Source organism: Phyllobates terribilis, unplaced genomic scaffold, assembly GCF_046119375.1.
Source record: "Phyllobates terribilis strain yellow unplaced genomic scaffold, ASM4611937v1 Scaffold_7__3_contigs__length_470593459, whole genome shotgun sequence".
NCBI classification, from domain to species: Eukaryota; Metazoa; Chordata; class Amphibia; order Anura; family Dendrobatidae; genus Phyllobates; species Phyllobates terribilis.
The window spans coordinates 251,032,027-251,053,536 of NW_027362767.1; the positions used below are offsets into that span (position 1 = coordinate 251,032,027).

The 21,510-nt window shown below is 47.3% G+C and overlaps 1 protein-coding gene and 1 pseudogene across 1 annotated transcript; one reads left to right on the forward strand and one right to left on the reverse strand.

Moving 5' to 3' along the window:
- Window positions 1–7,074: 7,074 nt before the first annotated feature.
- On the forward strand, window positions 7,075–18,389 carry CACFD1 (calcium channel flower domain containing 1). Its single transcript, XM_073640241.1, has 6 exons — window positions 7,075–7,211; window positions 8,574–8,827; window positions 12,061–12,133; window positions 13,137–13,262; window positions 13,565–13,672; window positions 15,484–18,389. Exons 2-6 carry the CDS (start codon window positions 8,704–8,706, stop codon window positions 15,557–15,559), a joined length of 507 nt encoding a protein of 168 aa, XP_073496342.1. The 5' UTR covers window positions 7,075–7,211; window positions 8,574–8,703; the 3' UTR covers window positions 15,560–18,389.
- LOC141154389 (solute carrier family 2, facilitated glucose transporter member 6-like) overlaps window positions 17,665–21,510 on the reverse strand; it is a 52,899-nt pseudogene continuing 49,053 nt past the window's right edge.

A 21,510-nucleotide genomic window follows, 5' to 3' on the forward strand; every position in this document is an offset into this window, starting at 1 on the left:
CCAACAGCTCTTTCACCTCCTGGTACATTTGAGGCGGGATCTGCCGATATCTCTCTCGGATGGGAGCAGTATTTCCGGTGGGTATTTCGTGCTGAATGTCCCGAGTGCACCCGAAATTATCTTCATGCTGTGCAAACACTCCCTGATATCGCTGTAGAAGTTGTTCGATCTGCCTTACTTGTCCAGCAGAAAACTCAGTCAGGTTAGCTTCCATTTCTTCCAGGAGGTGGCGTCCAGCCAACGGTTCTCTTCCATGTTCCTGGCTATTGAGGGACACCTCTAGGGTCCATGGTTTTCCTTCCACAGGTGCCAGCCCTATAGCATCAGCTCTAGTAAGGGCCTCCGGCATTATGCACACTCGCGCCACCTCTTGTCGGGGCAACAACTGTAAACTGGTGCCACTTAAATTGATGCAGCGCACGGGTACTCGACCGTGCCGCACGGTGGCCAGAGTTCGAGCAATCAGGAGTCCAGAGGGCGCTTCTTCTCCCTCCATTGGTTCAACTTGAATGTCCACGCCCTCTAAGGACACATGTGCCAGCACCGGCAAAGTGAGTACAGTCTGTCCCACCGGCAGTGTCATTGTGGCTTCGGGCGGTATCGATACCTTACCAAGGTACTGGGAGGTAGTGGGCAACTTTTGAATCTGAATGACCCGCACGAGGTGCTGGAACACTCTCTTGTTAGCTGGGTCTCGAGTGGCGCGGGTCCAGTTGTTTTTGCTACAGCCCTCAGCCAGGAACTGTCCGACTTCTTTCAGCACATTTATGCCCAGGGTTACAATGGGCCCATCGCCTCCGGGCCCGGTGGTCAGTACGATCCCTTTTCGACTGAGGTCCTTTCCACATGCCCGCACGGACATCCATACTACTCCCGCTACTGGGATAGGTAGTTGATTAGCCACCACCAGTTTGACAGTGGGTTCCCGGCAGGAACAAGCGACTTCAGGAAAGTGACTTTGGAAGTACGTCTCAGGCATAGTGGTCACTTGAGACCCGGGGTCCATCAAACAGCGGATCCGCTGCCCATTGAATTCAGCCCAGATAATGGGCCTCTCGGAGACAATGTCTTCAGAGCTCCCTCTTCTACTCTCTGAAGCTCGAGACCCCACGGTATGCTCCACAACCGTGGGGCATTTTAGTTTAACGGCTGTCCCCTCCTCCTCCTTTCTCGGTTGGGACAGTCTTTGGAGATATGCCCCCTACCTCCGCAGGTCCAGCACTCCGGTCCTTGTTCTGCCGATAGGTCGGGTACATGTCGTGCAGGGGCCGGATAGGAACGTCTTCCTCGTTCTGGTCTCCGTCCGCGTTGAGCAGTACGGTCCGTCGGCAAGGGGGCAGTAGGAGTCTTCCTAATAGAATTCAGCTCACCCCGAATGTCTCGAATTTCCTGACGTATTTCCCGTACCCAATCAGGCTCTTGGTTGGTGAATCCAGGAGCAATTGCCTCATGACTTCTAACTGTGGCTTTGAGAACAGGAACTTCTCTCTCCAGGACTCTAGCTTCAGCCCCTACCTCCAGGAAGCCCATATCAGGGCTCAATCGCAGCCGCTCCTTCAGGATCTGCCTCAGGGAAGGGTCTTTCAAGCCAGCAATCAGTTGGTCACGCAACACCTCATCCAATGGTCCCAGTCCTCTGTTCCCATCTCGAGTTTTCTTAGTGATATGGGCCGTCACTTCCTGTAATGCATTAACATACTGATTTACTGTCTCATTTTCCCCTTGGACCCGCTGAAACAACCGTAAGCGCAAGTGTCCCAAATCTGTAGTGTCACCGTGCATGTCCTCTAGAATTTTTATCACTTTATCCACGGTGTCACGGTCCCCAGGTGGGTGGTACATCACAGTCTGTCGGGCCTCTCCATCAAGGGTTAGGAGGGCCAGCTCCGCCTGGGCTAGAGGGTCAAGGGGATACATACGTAGCATACTTCTCAGTCTTTCTGCCCAGTCCCAAAGTGACATGCCATCCCCTGTAAACTTGGGAAGATGGCTGAGCATAGCCCCCAGGGGTATATGGCTCCGGCCGGACCCAGCCACAGACTGATCCGCCATCTCTGCCTCTGAATGTTGCATCCTGCCGACTACGCCAAATGTAATGCAGGTACCGGAATGCAACGCACAGAGACACAAGGCGAGAACAGTCAGAGATGTTTGTAAACAGTTTTATACAACAGGTATACTGAAACAAGGGATTAGCAACAAGGGTAATGAACAGTGGTTTGAAATATCAGAAAAATACGAAATTTCTCAAAGTAAGGCGCTGTCTCTTAAAATAAGGCGCAGTCTCTTAAAGTAAGGTGATGCCCTCAAGCATGAGAGACACCACACAAGTTCTTTAACCGTGAATTTGGCCCTAGCGGGGGTCACCGGTTATTCCCGCTAGGCCGTGAGTCTCTTTCCGGATAAATTCAATTAAATCACGTTGTGCTACTTTAGCCCCAACCGTTCCCCTCCCAACCTGAGTACTTAAACCCAATTGTCCCCGGTACCGTGGGTGAGCAGTGGAAGTGACGGCCCTGCTCACGTATGCAGCTCCTCTCTGCTTGGCCGTTGGAGGCAGTCTCTCGAGCCTTGGATAGGGGGGTCCAGGCCTCGTCTGTCGGCGGATTCCGCGAACTCACTCAGCACCGCGATCAGGTTCCTAGTATCTTCAGCAGGCACAGCACTCGGGTCACAACTGTGAGGGATCCAGAGCTCTTTTACCGGTGCCCGGCTGGAGCACCTCTCAGGCCTCTGGATTTGGCCTGTCACGCGGGGTTTATCAGGACGCAGGGAGCACGTCTGCTCCTCTCTGCTGCTTGGCGCCAAAGACCCCTCAGGTTTGGCGCGCTGGCCTCTTATCTCTCTGAACTCCTTCCTGGAAGTCACCTGATCGGGTCCAGCGTCTGAATCTGCCCTCCCTGCAACTTCCCTTGTATATTTTGGTTCCGCTTGACTGTCTCTGGCCAGTAGATGGCAGTCTTGCTCCATCCTTGAAACGTCATGTTGAAGTTCTTTTACAAGCTTTCTTGCCCGTTCTACACTTCATCATACTGAGAGCCTTGTTTTATCTCAGCCGCTGCCTATGCTGAGCGCAGCCGGTTAATGACGAGCTCACCTTGACTGCTGCGCTCTGCATAGGAACCTGTGGCACCAACATACAAGTCAAATGAGCCCCTGGCTGCTTTATCACTTAAGCTTGCAGAGCTCCAAGAAGAAATGCCAGAGGGAGGACAAAATAGTGTGCCCCCATAGAATTTGGTGTCTGTGCCCCCCTCCCTTCTCCACGGTACGCTAATGACGGAATTGAATTTTAGGAACAGAAATGTTAGCAATGAATCGGTTGTGTGTAAGGGTAAGTTCACATAGTGATTTTTTAACATGTATTTTGGAGCAGAACCTGCTAAAAAAAAAACACTTTTAGGGTTCATACCTGCCTCTGAGAAGAGAATAATTTACTCTAGGTCCAGGCCACCAGAGACGATCGAGGATATGCTACACTGTGTAATAATCCCCACATATAATGAATAGGAGATACGGAAACAGCCCAGATGGAAATAAGCCTTTAAATGCTCTTCCTATTGATTTCAATGGAAAAACACGATTAGGGTATGTTCACACAGAGTATTTTTTTCCCTAGCAGAAAGCCACAGTAAAATATTTTACCACATTTGAAATTAATTGGAAACTTATCCAAAGAATATTTGAAGCAGTTTTTGATGTGGATTTTTGAAGAGGATCAGGCTCCAAACTCTACCTAAAATGTTTTTTTAAGGTGTTTCTGCTTCAAAACTGACTACTAAATTAACTGAAGCAGGAAAAAAAAAACTCACCCCATTAAGAAAGACACACATGGCCATGGATCTTTTAGCCAAAAAAATCCACATTAAAAAAAAATAACTAAACAAAGCCATGCTGTTTTTTGAAGCAGACAACTCCAACTTTATTCTTTTAAGAGAAATTCACGTCAGTGATCCATGTGTTTTTTGAGGTGTTTTTTTTTCCACACTTTTTTTTACAGCCTTTTGACTTTATAGTGTTAGGTCACGTCACTGAATTACTGTGCGGTTTTCAGCAATGCGTGAAAATGGCTTTAAGTTTAGAGGGGATTTTACAAAGAATCGAATCAAAGAAGTGACACGTCAATTCCTTTTTCCTCAATGTAGGTTTTCTAAAAAAAATCCCCCAAAACTACCGTAACTTTGTGAACAGCAATATGGATTTTCCAATTAAATAAATTTGAAGAGTATTCACATTGGGAAAAAAACTCATAATAAGGCCACGACTTCATTATCAGTATATGGTCAGTATATGGTTAGTATTTTTTCTCAGGAGTGGGAGCCAAAACCAGGTGAGGAACAATCAGAGAAAAGGTATAATAGAAACAAGTCACCAATTCTGTATTTATCACCCACTCCTGGTTTTGGCTCCCACTCCGGAGAAAAAATACTGACCGAATACTGAAAAAATACTGATAGTGGGGCCGTGGCCTTAGATATTTTTGCAGTTATTGAACAGCTTTTCTAATCACTTTTGAGGTCTCCTCTTCGTGGTGCTTGGGCAGGACGCCATTTTTAAGAAGCCACTTTTTCAGTCCCTGGCGCCTGTCGCTACTTCACGTTCTTCCCCCATCTTATGTGCTAATTTCCTCACAAAACTGAGATTTACAATGCGAAATGTCTCATGATTTGAGGGTCTGAAACGCACAGAATTTATTAACGCCGGGTGTCCTATTCGGCGCCAAATGTTGAGCTAAAAGTCGCCGGTCACAAGGTGGTGTAGAAGAAATGAGAATAATATATAGATATGCAAAACGGCGGCTCATTTATCTCTGAGGGCAATTTTGATAAATTTGCCCCACTTTTGCCATTTTGTTAAATGCCACCATTTTGCTTTTTAGCTTAATTTTAGGCTTTGAATGGGGATTTGCAGGATTGTTTTATTTTATGACATCTTTTATTTCCTTATCTACTTTTGTTACACGTGTACATTATCATCGTAAATGTGATCAAAAGTTACATAAAAATGACTCATTTCAGTCGTGTGTGGAGACTAAAGCACCGTCTCATCGTCTGAGGGGAAAATGGCGCACAAACCAGTCGGCCTTTAGCAACCAATCAAATTCCATTTTACAGGTTGTAAAAATGAGAGACTGAATTTGATTGGTTGCTATCTGCGACAGTTCCACTATACGTCTATGGCCACGGTCACACGTTCAGTATGTGGTCAGTATTTTACATCAGTATTTGTAAGCCAAAATCAGGAGTGGAACAATCAGAAGAAAAGTATAATAGAAACACGTCACCACTTCTGTATTTATCACCCACTCCTGGTTTCGGTTTACAAATATGGAGGTAAAATACTGAACATGTGAACGGGGCCTAATTGCAAGATAAATCTCCATTAGCGAGACTACTCGCCACCTTTAGAGCAGAAGCCAGTGGAGGTTTGACCAAAGGCCGGAAAAAAGAGGCCGTCAGTCAGAAGAAAGGGGACCTGGAGGGGCTTGTACCACAGATAACGCCTCCTAGGATGGCGCCAAAAAATGCCAGAGCCCTGGAAAAAAGCCATAAAGAGGCATCAAGAAAAGGGCTGTAAGCAGGCAGAAGACAGGAAGAGGGGGAAAAGACTTGCCTAAAGGAAATAAAAGGGTGGGAGACCCCAGGAGGACAGACCCTAGCAAGCCAATAGAAATGGAGAGTGGGGGAGGGGAATTCTAGAGGAATCATACTCCTCTATCTGACATCATCGGGCGCCCGCAGTGTCGCCCCTTGGGTGACCTCACAATGATTGTGGGGACACCAGCACCCCACTTGGTGAAGAGATGACCAGTGATGAATGGCGTCCGCAGGGAGGTGACTACTGTGGAGGTACGGCATGGGGAAAACATGATGGGGGAAATCCACAATACCTAGAATAAAACGGGGAGAGAGAAAACAGAAAATCAGGCAGAAGACTCCGTACACGTCGTGCCCGACTCCTAGGGACACTAGGCCAAAACTGAGCGGCATCGCGTCTGAGGAGAGGATGTGGCCCGTTATGGTCGGCCAACAGATTTATTTTTTCACCTAGTTTCGAGCCTGCTGGTGGCCGGGTGTAAACCCAAAGTCTGGTGTCCACCATTACTATTGAGAAAAACAGTTTTATGGCCAAAACAGGACTCACCGTGCAGCCCCTTCAGGCAGAGTCTCATGTAAGGAATATCACCCCATTACATGTTCAGCCCCCCCCCCATAAGTAACACCCCCCCGCATGCAGACCCACACACGTAACATCACATACTTTCCTGCGCAGCGCCATGTAAGCAACATCACCCACTGCCCCACACAGCCCCCCCAGCACGCAGCCCCACGTAAATATCAGCACCTTCCCCACACAGCCCCACCAAGCACGCAGCCCCACACAAATATCAACACCTTCTCCACACAGCCCCATCAAGCATGCAGCCCCGAGCAAATAACATCACCCACATCCCCACACAGCCCCCCCAGCACGCAGCCCCACGTAAATATCACCCCCTTCTCCACACAGCCCCCTCCAGCATGTAACCCCACGCAAATAACATCACCCCCATCCCTATACTGCCCACAGAGCATGCACCCCCACGCAAATATCACCCCCTTCCCCACATAGACCACAAATAACATCAACTCCACCACACAGCCCCACACACAAAATCACCCTTAGCCCCACACACGTAAAATCACCCCTTATCCCTGTTCATCCCCCCCATAAGCAGCCCCATACAAGTAGCTGCAGCCCCTTCCATATGCAGCCCCATGTAGGAATAGCCACTTATCCGGTACCCCAGATCACTCATACTAATATATACACATATATATATATATATATATATATATATGTGTGTGTGTATCACCATTGTGGTGCAGCTCCTCAGCTCTCCCCATCCTCAGCTCTCCCCATCCTCAGCATAACGCTGAGTGTATCGGGTCTACACTAGATGGAGGAGGAGGCCCCGCCCTTCCAGTGACGTCACCCCCTCACCGGCGCAGCTCAGTGCTAGACGCGGCCGTATTATCAGCTGAGGGCTTTGCCTGGGGGAAGGTGGTTTCTGCGTTACGTCACGATATAATCCCGCCCATTCGCTCAGCTGTAGGTTCCCTCCCGGCATGCATTGCGCCAGGAGTGACGTGTTCACCGTGTTCTATTGTCACCATAGTCCCGACTGGAGGCTGCGGGCGGCGAACGGATCCCGGGTGCCGGTACAGGAGGTGGGTGGACTGTGAAGCTGAGGCGAGGGGGGCACAACCGGAGCTCAGTGTGTGTACTCAGGTCACCATTCTTGTATATAACGTGTATATAGGGAAATTGACTATAATACACTGTATGCACGCTATGTTCTCTGTTATCAGCCATAAGAGGTTGTTTTTGTTTTTTCTCTGTCCTTTATTTCTCATTATAGCTATGGACTTAGATTCCTATATGTCAACTATAAAGTGTGTGACCCTCTGTGATCTTGTGCTCAGATCCTAATAACGGATCATTATATATAAACCCACGATGCACCTTCTAAATCCCTAATGGTATAATGCTGGAATTCTGTTGGGCACACGGCTCATCGTGTACATTCACGTGACCGCTGCAGCCTGTCACTACAATACAGTGCTGAGGCCATGGATTGGCTACAGTGGTCACGTGGATGTGTGTGCCCCCCACATCCACCTACAGGGGCTTTTCTAACCTCCCCTCCTACACCCATAGACATAATACAGAGTCGCTCCTCTGCAGATATAATGGCTCCTGCTCTTCTGGGAAGGATTTCTCCATGGTTTTGAAGGGGTCTGTGGAAATTTTTGCCTCTTCATCCAGAAGATCATTTGTGGGGTCAGACCCTGGTGTTGGGGGGGGGGGGGGGGGCAGACTCACAATCTCCATTATGGTAACAGGCTGAGGTCCGGGCTCTGTGCGGCAGCTCATGTTCTCCCCTCCATGTCTATATGGAGCTTGTGCACTGGGCAGAGTCATGGGGAACAGAGAAGGGTCTTCCCCGAACTGTTCCCACAAAGCTGGAAGCTACAATTGTCCACAATGTCTTGTGCTGAAGCATTAAGATTTCCCTTCACTGGAACTAAGAGACCGAGGCCGCCCCCTGATAACAGCCCATAGCATTATCCTCCTCCACCATCTGTACAGCGGGTACAGTGCAGTCAGGGGGTAACGTTCTCCTGGAATCACCAAACCCAGACTCCTCCATCAGACGCCGGATAGAGAAGTGTGATCCGTCACTGCACAGAACACGTCTCCTCCAGAGTCCAGTGGTGGCGGCTTTACACCACTCCATCCGCCGCTCGGCATTGTGCTTGGTGATGTACGGCTGCATGCAGCTGCTCGGCCATGAAGCTCCCGGCGGGTGTCCAGTGTTTGTGCTGATGTTATACCAGAGGAGGTCTGGAGTCTGCAGTTATGGGGTCAGCAGAGCATTGGTGACTTTCTTGCCCTCTGCTCCTCAGCACTCGGCCCCCCGCTCTGTAACGTTACAGGGTCTCCATGTCGTGGCTGAGCTGCTGCGGTTCCTACCACTTCTCGCTCTCTATGATATACGTGTATGTAATGATGTGATGTGTTCTCTGCAGGGCATCTTACTCTTGTGTGGAGCATGCAGATTCCAGCGCATTACAGAGGACGCTCCTTCCTGTTGTAGAAGTCCTTCATATTCTGCACTACAAGCCGCCAATTAGTCTGTGGACCTAAGACTCTTCCAAAATGAGCTCAGTGGAGCTAGAAGCACCAGTGCAGGGGGAAGCCACTCGCAGCGCAGCCCAGGACGACGGCATGACCTGGTGGTACCGCTTGTTGTGTCGGCTCGCTGGGGTCCTTGGGGGTATTTGTAAGTATTGATGCGTCTATTTATAAAGTTATGGTTTCCAACTGTTGCAAAACTATGACTCCCATAACCAACAGAAGCATGCTGCGAAATGTAGTTTGTTTTACTTTAAGTTGTAAACTATTAGAACTGATCATGTGATGTTAAATTATATCATTTTATTCTACCACTAGGGGGAGCCTAAGAGCCCACTGCAGATTTTCCTATTATTAAAGGGTTGTCCATGCCTTTCATAATGATTGAATTGACTAAGCTGGAGGTGTCCAGTAGTGCACAACCCTTTTTAAGTATTTCTGTATGCACTTAGCTCCCCCTAGTGGTGGTTGCAGGTAGTCACTGTTTTATCATTAGTGTGATCTCGCCTCTATAGGATGCAAATCTCCAGAGCCTCCTTCTGTCCCACCAGCCCACCTGTGGATGAAGAGTCTCAGAAACCTAGCCCCCTTCTTTATCCACTTAGCAGAACACATGGTAGAAATGAGGATGTTGAGCTTATGAAGGCCGGGGCATCTTCCAGTTTCTTTTGGCTGATAGCACAGAACAATGTTCATTTGGTATGGTATCAGCCAAAAACAGCAATGGCTAACCTGGTATCCTAGAGATGATTGCATAAGGGGAAAAATCAAAGAAAATTACTAAATAACAGCCCCCAAAAGTTTAGTACTTTACTTTTCATATATGGATGTAGAAGTTAGTATAGACCTGGATCCATGGGACTTGCATGATGCCAGATTATTGGATTTTCCGGAATATTGGAAAGCTTTCTAGATACGAGATCCTGGTGAAATGTCCATCTCCCTTCAGTCCAGTCACAGATGTCCGGAGTGTCGCTGTGTGTACATATATGTATAGCGTGTGGATATGATATGTCTGCACAGCTCACGTTCTCTCCTGTCATCTGATGCTCTTCCTACTGCACAGACAACAGGTGGTGGCTGTGTAACACAGCAGTCTGCCACCTGCGGCTGGCAGGGCATGCTGGGAGTTGTAGTTTTCACCACAGCTGAAGGGTTTTGTTTACAGACCATTACTCTAAAATCCTTGGAACTTCCCAACGCTCCCTGTGTGCAAATAATGGCCTGACCAGGTACCCGGGATCCTGTGCTTGGAGCTGGCTGAGCCGCAGGCAGCGAGCGCTGTTACAGGGTTATCTGATTGTGACATTGGCCCCCGTCCATCTGGTGTGAGGGATTAGTGAAGGTCAGGTAGTAGCCGTGTCACTGGCTGCACTGCCGTCCTGCACCACATCGGACTCTCATCCCGGCATGATGTTTTGCAATTTGGGCTTGTGATAGTATTATTGAGTAGTATACTATTATATTGATGCAGTTCAGCCATCTCTTTTTGTTAAAAGGGATCCCAATAAGGGACCCCCATTGACCGGCCCTGATCAGTGATAAACCAAGTGTTCAGTTTCCCTGCAGCGCCACCACACGAGAAATGAAGCATTACACAATTCCTAATGAAACCCATGGGCTGCCCATTTAATGCTCATACATTTTGGGTCCTCCAGACCCCCACTACCCCCATCGTTGCATATTTTTGTATTTTCTCCTGCGTTTTTTGAGGGGGGGGGGGAATCGCACCAGTTTTTTTTTTTTTTTTTTTTTTTTTATAATATTGTGGCAAAACAGTCATTGTGGAGTCCAGCTTACTAGTGGTAAAATCCTTTTTAACCCTTGCAGTGACTGACTATAAATCCGCCCATGTCCGCTATCATTATGCGCTCCCTGTGCCGCATCTTCCCGCGCTCTGCGCCCATCGCCCCATACGGCTGATGTTACACTTGATGAGAATACTGAGCTTTGTTCCCTGCCGGGGGCTGTCAGCTGAGAAGGGTGGGTGTATCGTATGTAGAGGGGGCTATGCACTATTAATGAGCATGGCCGCTCACAATGATGGTGCTAGAGGCCCGGGCACTGCTATTTGTGTCTTTGTACTCTGCCTACAGTGTACTGGCATTAAGCTGGGAGTTTATATTCTCTGCTTTGGTGCCCAAACCTGATCTAAACAATGCCCATGTTGAGGATTTGGCATATTTGTACCCTAGAGAAGGGCATCATCTATGCCTCAATGCAAAAAAAAATAGGCACCTAAAATAACATTGTGGCTGATTAGGTTAAACATTGTTTATGGGGCGATTCATCCGAAACCTGCAACCTCTTATGCTTCACGTTCATTGTTTTTAAGATCTCTGATTGCTGTCAGTCAATGGAAACATTTTTGTAGAGACTTGAGTCTGTCCTGACTTGCTCGCGCAGGAGCCGGCGAGTCTGTCCTGACTTGCTCGCGCAGGAGCCGGCGAGTCTGTCCTGACTTGCTCGCGCAGGAGCCGGCGAGTCTGGCCTGACTTGCTCGCGCAGGAGCCGGCGAGTCTGGCCTGACTTGCTCGCGCAGGAGCCGGCGAGCCTGGCCTGACTTGCTCGCGCAGGAGCCGGCGAGCCTGGCCTGACTTGCTCGCGCAGGAGCCGGCGAGCCTGGCCTGACTTGCTCGCGCAGGAGCCGGCGAGCCTGGCCTGACTTGCTCGCGCAGGAGCCGGCGAGCCTGGCCTGACTTGCTCGCGCAGGAGCCGGCGAGCCTGGCCTGACTTGCTCGCGCAGGAGCCGGCGAGCCTGGCCTGACTTGCTCGCGCAGGAGCCGGCGAGCCTGGCCTGACTTGCTCGCGCAGGAGCCGGCGAGCCTGGCCTGACTTGCTCGCGCAGGAGCCGGCGAGCCTGTCCTGACTTGCTCGCGCAGGAGCCGGCGAGCCTGTCCTGACTTGCTCGCGCAGGAGCCGGACTCGTTGCAGTGTAGCAGAGCTCTGTTTTGCATCATGCCTTGTGTTGGAAATCCGATTTTTATTTTTTAATGTAGAGAGAAAAAAAGTGTTTCTATTCACTGACAGCAAGCAGCTGTTTTGTGAATGGTGAGGATGTGGTGCAAAAGTTTTGATTATACAGATATTAATTGTTTTTTTTTTCATACAAACAGGGGATAGAGATGAGCAATTAGATTTGGTCTGGCATCCGGTCCGGTCTGCTCTTCTGCACATGGTTTTCTCTGTCTGGGACCCTGGTTGTCTCTGATACATTACTTGGGATGCAGATACAAGGCAGTCTGAATCTTATTACTCATTTCTAGTGATGAGCTGTTGATTACTGTGGTCCGACCACTGGGATAATCCCCCTCCCCCACGATCCTGACAGTGATTCCTTATAGGATATGAGGCCTGAGTCTTATCTGTTCTCTTTTGCAGCATGTGCCGTTGCCGGCCTGTGGAACTGTGTCACCGTCAACCCGATGAACATTGCAGCCGGCGTCTTCATGATGTGAGTACAGATCCCAGCCACGTATAGAATCCAACATCCACTATGTAATGTAAGATGGGCTGGAGCTTCATTAACAATTCTGCAAGTCACATTTTGGAGGATTTCAGCTATGCTGAATTATGAATGCAGCTCTGGAGTGTGATAAGTAGCATTTCACAGTATATATGAGATAAGTAATGTATGTACACCATGGGGCAAAGTGAACTTTCCAGTTGCTGATTTTTGTCATGCTATGGATTAGTTTTCCATCCAGAGCTGCAATCCGGTGTACAGTGTGTATTATTATTACGGCTCCTGTCTTCAATGCATCTACTACATGCATTATATGTGATCTATTACAATAACCCAGTCATGTACATTATATAATTTCATTACTAGTTGCCTTTTATAACTTAGGACTGTAGTATCCTCATCCTGCCACTGGGCAGTGCTATAGGTCTTCTAAAGCAAACGTACACATTGCATATGCTATCATCAACTGGCATACTGGGGTCTTGCTAATTAAAGGGGAAGTCTGACATCCCTTTTAGTTACATATCCTATATTTCCTGACCCACTGTGATTGGCAGGAGCTATTAATTCCCCTGCAGCGCCACCACAGGAGAAAAGAAGCATTACACAGTTCCTATTGAAATCCGTAGACTGTAGAAGAGCAGTTTCTGACCACTCTGCCCTTCAGCGTGCCTCTGTGAGAGTCCCATTAGCCTTAGGCTCATAGTTGATTCTCTGAATAGCAGAAAGTGATAAAAGTAACTACAAAGTCAAAATTGGTCTAAACCCCCTCCGCCTCCAAAAATCCCATCTTGGGGTCTTAGTTAGAGTATGTGTTGTGTTGTATTCAGCCAACTCTGCACCGATTGGGGGAGATCAGTCACAAGGCTCCAAGGTGGAGCAGGTCATGTGATTCTACTCGGCCCATAGGGATGCTCTTTGTGGGTGGATGGGGGGGCCACAGTCCATGGTTTTAGTTTTGCACTATTATAAGTATGTATCCTCTCTGCAGGGTGAACGCGCTGGTCCTGTTTCTATGTGAGGCGCCGTTCTGTTGTCAGTTCATCGAGTTTGCAAATAAGGTGGCAGAAAAAGTTGACAGGTTAAAACCCTGGCAGAAGGCTTTATTCTACTGCGGGTACGGTAATGCTTTGTAATACAAGATGTATAGTACAGTATATATAATATATGTCCGTGTATAAATAAATATATTTAAAAAAAATACAACCCACTCCCTAAAAAAAAAAAAATTACATTGAGATTAAATGGGAACAGTGGGAGATGTATATCACTATATATAGATATCTATATAGCTTCCCTCCTGTTTAATCTCAAAGTATTTATTTATTTTTTATACTTATTAATTTATTTTTATTTTTTTATTATTTGTATCCAAGGCCAATCTTGCATTTACAGTGTGTTTGCATTTCCTGTCCACAGGATGGCGCTGTTCCCCATATTTCTCAGCTTCTCAATAACCACCCTGTTTGGTAACGCGATTGCCTTTGCAACCGGAGTCTTGTACGGATTATCCGCCTTGGGAAAGAAGTGAGTTGTCGCTGAAATAATTTTATTACTTCCCATGTTACCCACATACTTATTCACGTCATTCTATAGCGGTTGTATATTTCCAATAGTATTATAATAATAATAATCTTTATTTTTATATAGCGCTAACATATTCCACAGCGCTTTACATACATTATCGTTGCTGTCCCCATCGGGGCTCACAATCTAGAGTGTAGGAGGAAACCGGAGAACCCGGAGGAAACCCACGCAAACACGGGGAGAACATACAAACTCCTTGCAGATGTTGTCCTTGGTGGGATTTGAACCCAGGACCCCAGCGCTGCAAGGCTGCAGTGCTAACCACTGCGCCACCGTGCCGCCCGTAGTATTGCAGTCAGATAAGGATATCGTGACCTCTTATGTGTCCAGGATGCTGTTGTTTAGTTCAGACTATTAAACCCATGGTCAGACTTCTGGCTGCTGAAATAACAGGTGAGAAAATAAAACTGCTATACAGTGGTGTGAATACGTCCTAAGACTTTCTGCAAGTTATAGAGGCTGGTATAAACCCTTCCTGCTGTTACTGGTTGGGTTGGGGTGTATGAAGGGGGCTCAGGAGCTTAAACAACCGCCATCTGCCTCTGACAGCAGTGATCAGAGCTAGCTCTGGTTGCTACTGGTTAACCATTTAAATGCTGCTGTCCATCTCTATCAGGGTGCTGATGGGTTGCAGTTGGGTCCCTGCTGCACTGAAAATGACATAAGGGCCACAAAAATGGTGCCAATAAAAATATCAGCTCAGTGCCCCCCAAAAACAACCCCTCACATAGCTTCATTGCAGGAAAAATAAAAAAGGATACTGGTTTCTGAAAATGGCCACACAAATCAAATTTTTTACTTATATATATTTTTTTCCCTAACCAAAGTTCTGAATTTTTTTTTAAAGGCACTAAAAAAACCCTATGCAGGTTTGATATGACTGTAATCGTACTGACCTGGAGAATCATGTCTGGTTGTTTTTACCGCAGAATGAAGTACATAATAATGAAACCAAAAAAAAATAAATGGCGGCATTGCAGGTGTTTTTTTTTTCTCACCTCACTTGGCATCTTTTCCCGTTTTTCAGCACATTATGTTGTAGTTCTGAATGACATTGTTCACTTTACATTTTGTCCCGCAACAAACAAGCCCTGGTACTGGGGACGGAAAAAAAAAAGTTATGGTTTTTGGAAGAAACAAAAGCGCAAAAAAATTGCACAGTCGGGAAAAGGGTATAAGGGACCTGTCATCACCTACTGGGTGACAACCACGAGGGCTGCCATTACAGCTCCAGGAGCGGTTGTTTCCCAACTTTCCCAGATTCCTGTATGCCCATCTTGATATGAGGATGTGTTTCTCTTCTTAATATATTGCAGTCATCCTATTATATGGCACTATGCACTTACAATTGCTCATTTTGCCTTTCTACCCAGTAAAATCGGCTCTTTTCTCTGCTCTATATAAAAACAGGAAGTCTCTTGTCCCTGCAAAAATCATTCCCCTCTTTACCTCCTGACCCAGCTGCTCCCTCCTCCCCTCTGCCATTGACTTTTGCAGTGACTCATGACTCATGCAGGGGAAATTGACCTCCTGTTTCTACATAGAGCTCCGAAGGATTCAGCTCGTCAGTTTTTAATCACGTGATGTCATAGACCGAATGGAAAGGAGAAGAATTATCTGGGTAGAAGGGCGAAATGAGCAATTGTAAGTGCACAGTGCTATATAATATGATGACTGCACTATATTGAGGATACTAATTTGGAGGGAGGAGGAGGAGTGCTTCTTGAACTCTTTCTGTCTTCACATTATAGGGGTGACGCCATCTCTTATGCAAGACTCCAGCAGCAGAAGAAGCAGCCGGACGAAGAGAAGCAGGACGGGACATAAGGAGATCGTCGTCCGCTTTGAACTTTTTCTAGATTTTAACATTTTATTTTTTTTTTTTAACTGATTTTTGACGTGCATTTTAAAGACTATTTATCGGGCGAGTCCCCGGCAGCACAGCTGTGTTCGGAGCCATCACAGTCTTTCAGGGGAATTCTGCTCCTATGGTGAGGGTTGGCATAATACAGGGAAGTCTGATTAGTTTTCTTCTTTCTTATGGGTCGCTATGATTCGATCCATGGGGTAATCCTAATTTCCTCAAATTCTGTTGAATTTATGCCGTGACACGATCTGCTCCTTGCTGGGTGCGAACATGGAGAGAAATTAGAAAATACTGGATTGGCGACTCTAGGATTATTTAAAGGGGCACTAACTGTAAAGTTTTTCCCATGCCCCAGAAATGACTTGTTGAACGTTTCATGTGTGAATAATATCGGCAGCACCCCTCCTATAATGCTGCATTATATAAGCTGCTGATTGTAGGGTTAGTGGCCCTTTAAATGATGTTTATTTATGACTTCTCACAAGTATGTGATTGGTTGGGGTTTCTTCCGCTGAGACCACCCACTGATCCTAAATAAGTTAGTCGCCACACATGTCTAAAGGATATTTCTTCAGCATTTTCATCCTTTAGGATAATTCATTAATATCTGATAGGGAGTGAGACCCCCCTCCTAATCAGATGATTGAGGGATCCACAAGGAATTAGAAATGGCACAGCGCCCTACATTGTGTAGTGGCTGTGAGTGGTACTGCAAGCATTGTAGTACCATTCACAGCCACTACACGGTGTAGGGCGCTGTGCCACTTCCAGTACACCTTGGTACCTCCAAGGAGCTGATTGGGGGGGAAGCCAGGAGCCAGACCCCACCCAATTGGAAGGTGGGTCATCTACTGTAATCTCATGGAAAACCTCTTTAAGTAAATGAGTGATGGAAAGGCAGCAAGATATGTTCACTTTAAGGGATATAGTGCCCCCTATGCTTAGGACGATAATTTTTCTTAAGGCATCATTTTTAGTGCGCCCCTTAAGTCCGCAGTTTTATTTTATGCAGCCATCCAATGAGCCATGACACTAAGTGCATTGAAGTCTGTGCATTACGTAGGATGTGGGTAAGGCCAACCTCTCGTGTCCGATGGCCGGGGGTCTCCTGACCTGAACTCAACAGCCTCATGCGCATTAGGTAGAAACTAACCCACTATGTTCGCGACAGTCACATAGGACGTAGCTAATCTGGGATATGGGTACTAGGAGGACCCCTTTAAGTACAACTGGATCCCCTATTCTCCTCTTTATAGACTGACTAGCCAGAAAATCCTGTATTTTTTTTACTGGAAAATTCATACGTGCTCCATCACGGAGGAACGGAGTAGGTTCTGGATGTGGAGAAGCTTGTGGTTGTTTGGATACACAAGAAAGACAATTTTAAAAGGGCAGGCACGTACTGTGTGGTCAGAAACCGCGAAAAGGGACTACTTTTATGAAGAAGCCGCAATTTGTCCTTGGATGACAGCGGGATGGATGAGCTATACAGAGATGTCAATCATTGCTGATTTACTGCTTACCTATCGCTGACGGTAAAAGCACAAGGTCCCATTATACAAGAAAGTGTCGTATATGACGGTTCTCTTAAAGGGGCTCTCCCCTTATATATGAAAAGTATATCTACTTTCTTCCAGAGACAGCGCTACTCCTGGCTAGTGGCTGCATCTGGCATTGCAGCCTCCTGCAAAGTGCAGTACCAGACACTGGGGAAGAGCGGGCCGTTTTTTTATAGAAATTAGCTTTGTGTTTGTTTTTTTTTTTTAAAGAAGAATATCTGGTACAATGCAAATACTGCTGTTGAATGTGTTCTGCATAGGGAGAGGGGAGTATGTCACTAGCAGACTATGAAAACAAAAGGGTCTGTCCAGTTGAACACGTCTGATCCTAATCTCCCCCCAAAGCCTCAACGTCATGTTACTGAAAAGTAAGGTCCAGGTTAATCCCCTGGTTGTCCAGGAATTGTATATTGATGATCCATTCTTTGGAGTATTAGATAAGTGGGTGTCCAGCACCAAGTTGTTTGCAGCTCCTGCTGCGGTCAGATATACACAGTAGATCAGTGGGGGTCCGGCACCACCAGCTATTTGCAGTGATGCTATACGGTATATGGAGCCGGAAAGACACCGCATCATGTAGTGGCCATTCTCGGGTACTGCAGATCAGCTCCTATTGAAGTGAATGAACGCTGAGCTGCAGTCCCTGAGGAGACCGCTGCACTGTGTATGGAGCTTGGCTTTCTGGCTTTCACATACCGGGGTGGAGTTTGTAAACGTTGTAAGGGTGGCCATAGTGGTTGTCACCCAAGTTTCCCAGCAATGGATACCTGTAAGAACTGGCAGACGAAGACTACTTGGGTACATTAATTTATTAGTTATTTTAGGAGGAAAATCTTTTTGGTTTTAATAAGGGAAGTGCTGTTTGTGAGCAGCGTTGTGTGATTTGTCTTACCATCCTTGTGGGAGGTTGGAAAGATTTAGAAACAACGCCACCTTTGTAACAGGCTGTGAATGTACTGCATTTATGTGAAATGCCATGCAATGGCAGACATGACCTGTAGACAAGAGTGGCGCCAAATTTGTCTTACTTTAAGATTCAGAATCTCTCTACACACTGACGTTATAATGTGAACAGCAGATCAGGTATCGCTTATGTCTGACCCTCAGGACACATGGGGTCATTCTTCATACACCTCAGCATGGCACAGGATCATACCATCCAGACACAGCTGTCATGTCTTACTCGTTCCTGTCTATGCAGTGAATAAAGAAAATACCTCTCTACCTCCAACCGCCTTGGCTCCTTCTTTCTATGTTGTACATGATGGGGAGTTTAATTTCCGTTGGAGCTCCCCTTTAAATTAGAACTTCTATAGTAAGGAACACAAAATGTAATACATGGGTGGCACATCCACCGTGCCATGTTGGAGCTGTAGTATATGGGTGGTACATCTACACTATCACGTTGCGAGTGTGGCACTGCCGGCAGTGAGGTCAGGATCACTCATACCCTGCCCATCATCAGCGTAACCAGATTCCCCTGGTCTTTTAAAATAGAAGGGCACCCCTAACCATAGGCCACTAATATTAAATTGAGAGTAAAACGGCAGAGACAGACAGTCGTGCGATGATTGCATAGCACTGCACGGACTGGCCCGGCACCTCTCCAGACCTGCGCATGATAGCGTGATGTATTTCTATGCAGCTGTCAAGCTCAGGTCAGGAGAGTAGACAGACAGTACGAGGTTTACGATGCAATCCTCGCACGAGTTATACGGCAGTCTGTCTCTGCCCTTACATTGTATCTTCTGCTCTTGGTATAGAACCAGGTTGGTGATCTATTAGTCATGCCGATGGCTACTTGATAAAGGAACGTCGACCTGTTCGGAAGTAGGATTTGATTTGTTCCAGAGTCCGTCCTTTGGTTTCTGGGACACATAAGTAAGTGAAGATGATGCAGCACATGCAGATGATGATGAAGAAGAAGACTGGAGTCTCCAGATTAAAAGCATTCTGGGAAAAGAAAAAAACTTCCAATCAACTTACAATGGCAGCTAGTTCCAAAACTTTTTGACAAGACACAAAATCAGAAGCACTGATTTCAGAATCGAAAAGTTATACACACCTGCTGATTTTACTGTCTTATGTATATGTGGCACCCCAGGGGTCTGGTTGCCACAGTAATAGAAATATTATGTCTGAGAGCAAGTGGGAGGTTTCTCTGGTCAGGAGCCCTAAGCATGCAACACGGCCCACCCAGACCTGGGAGGGGAGGAATCTGCCCTTATAAACTGGGTCTGGGGCGGGATTAGTGAGTGAAGTCCCAGACAGAGATGCAGTCTGGTCTGGAGGACAGCAGACACAGGGAAAGGAAGAACCAGGAGCTCTGTAGGAGCAGGAGCGAGTGCCAGAGGCTGGAAGCTAGAAAGCTCGCCTTGGCTGAAGACACTAAACCCGGACACGGAGTCCGAGGCTGTGGGGACATCCAGGTCCAGCAGCAGAATCCAACCGGCAGGGGATTCCATGTCCTCTGGCCTTAGAAGCCCGGAGGCACGGTCACAAGCAAGGGACCAGCACTGCCATCGTGAAGCGGAGGCTAACGGAAGGCCCCAAGTCACCGGCCATACGGGTGAGCACCACACGGTATACTCAGGGACGTGGGCTACTTCTACCCGCATAGAGCAAGGTAGCCAGGAAAGAGTGCAGATAGACGGGGAGGCCTACAACTCCACCTGGCCAGGGGAGATCCTGCTTGCTCACAGACTGACCAGGCCCCTACTGCTAACCAGAACTCCCGGGAGGGTCTGCTTTATACCATCAGTAAAGACCCTGAACTACACCACACGTCTCTGTGTTTCATCGCCGCACCAGCACCATTACTACTGGGACGCTCACACCATCACTCCCATCTTCCACACTAGCTGCCCTGAGGCAATACTTCTCGCGTGGGGAGTTATTCCATACTCGGCTGCGCAAATTACATCAGCCTCAGCGGTCTGCTGCGCAGCGGCGGTCCCCACTGACCGCAATCCACGGGTGGCGTAGTCGGACATTGTTATTACTTAAGACTGCCACTGGTTTGACCGCCCTGGGCACGGACCGGGTCACCGCCACGGAGGACTACAACCCCCAGCGATCCGGCTCCGGGTATCCCCCTGCACAGCACAGGCCCAGGGGGCGCGTCCTATATAGTGGCCTTCTGCCTCTCGAGTAATAAAATGATGGCGGAGAGAAGGACTGGACATGCAAAATTTTGACACCCAATCCGCTTGTTCGCAGGGGAGATAATCTGCCACCAGAATTGTCTAACAGTAGCTTATTCCCTTTTAAACCGCCTCACCTCCAATGTAAAAAGGTTTTTGCCCAAACCTAACCAACCACTAGCATGACAGGACCGTGCTAGCCCATTTTCGTAACTATGCGTGTAGAACCCATAGCATGTCCCATGGTACTCACCACAACGGGCAGGAAAGCTTCGGTGAGCACAAAGCCGGTGATCCAACTGACCATCACACAGAGGCCTGAAGCCGTTCCTTGGGCTTTCAGTGGTAGGATCTCAGACATGAGCAGCCAGGTGATGGGTCCACAGCCAAAAGCATAACCTTAACAGGAGATGGTGTTAGGACAAGGAAAAGGGTACTGAGAATTATGATTACTCATGTGCCCATAGAGCGTGCACTTAATGAGGTTGTGCAGTTAAGAAAACCCAGTTTCATAAACCCCTTTAGGAAATTCAAATTTAATAAAAAGGGGACTCCTGTTCAGGGTTCTCATCTCTTGGCCAAAGAGGAGAGTGGTTACATAGAGTGTCTCTTTCTCTGGAGGACCCGCTCTGTCCTGTAGGCTGCAACACACAACCAACCAAAAAAAATAATAATTAGGCATCGTGTAACACTTCATATCCCCTGTAGAGGCACTGCAGGGAAACTAAACAGTTTCCCTACAGATCACAGCTAATTGCTGGAGGTTCCAGCAAGAGGACAGTTTGTCGAAGGACTCTTTTTACAAGTAGGGATAGTTCAAAGTGTTTTCGATCACAAAACTGCAATAAGTAAACCATTGGGCTCAAAAGAGTACAATAGGTTCATCCAAAACTTCATAGGCAATGCAGTAGCACATCTATACCCTGATGACTTCCTTATGGAGGCACACAGAAATCTGGTGATCTCCAACATGTCGGAACCCATACAATGTGTAACTATCACCCTAATATTCATATTGAGGTAAGTTATTCTCCATGGATAGTACCAATTACAAGTAGGTGTATAATTCGCGCTTGGGTAGTGGGGGAAGGGAAATATGGAGGTACCAATGTGAAGGCGTTACTAAGGACTAGTCGTAGGTTAGATAAAAATGAAATATAAGCTTTATTTGGAATAAATAGATAAAAAATATTTAAAACCAGTTAAAAG

Bases quoted from the DNA above. Each gene is read 5' to 3' on its own strand.
- CACFD1 (XM_073640241.1), top strand. From the start codon at position 8,704: ATGAGCTCAGTGGAGCTAGAAGCACCAGTGCAGGGGGAAGCCACTCGC. The intron at 8,828-12,060 runs GTAAGTATTGAT...TCTCTTTTGCAG, and splicing joins TGGGGTCCTTGGGGGTATTT to CATGTGCCGTTGCCGGCCTG. The intron at 13,263-13,564 runs GTACGGTAATGC...TCCTGTCCACAG, and splicing joins AAGGCTTTATTCTACTGCGG to GATGGCGCTGTTCCCCATAT.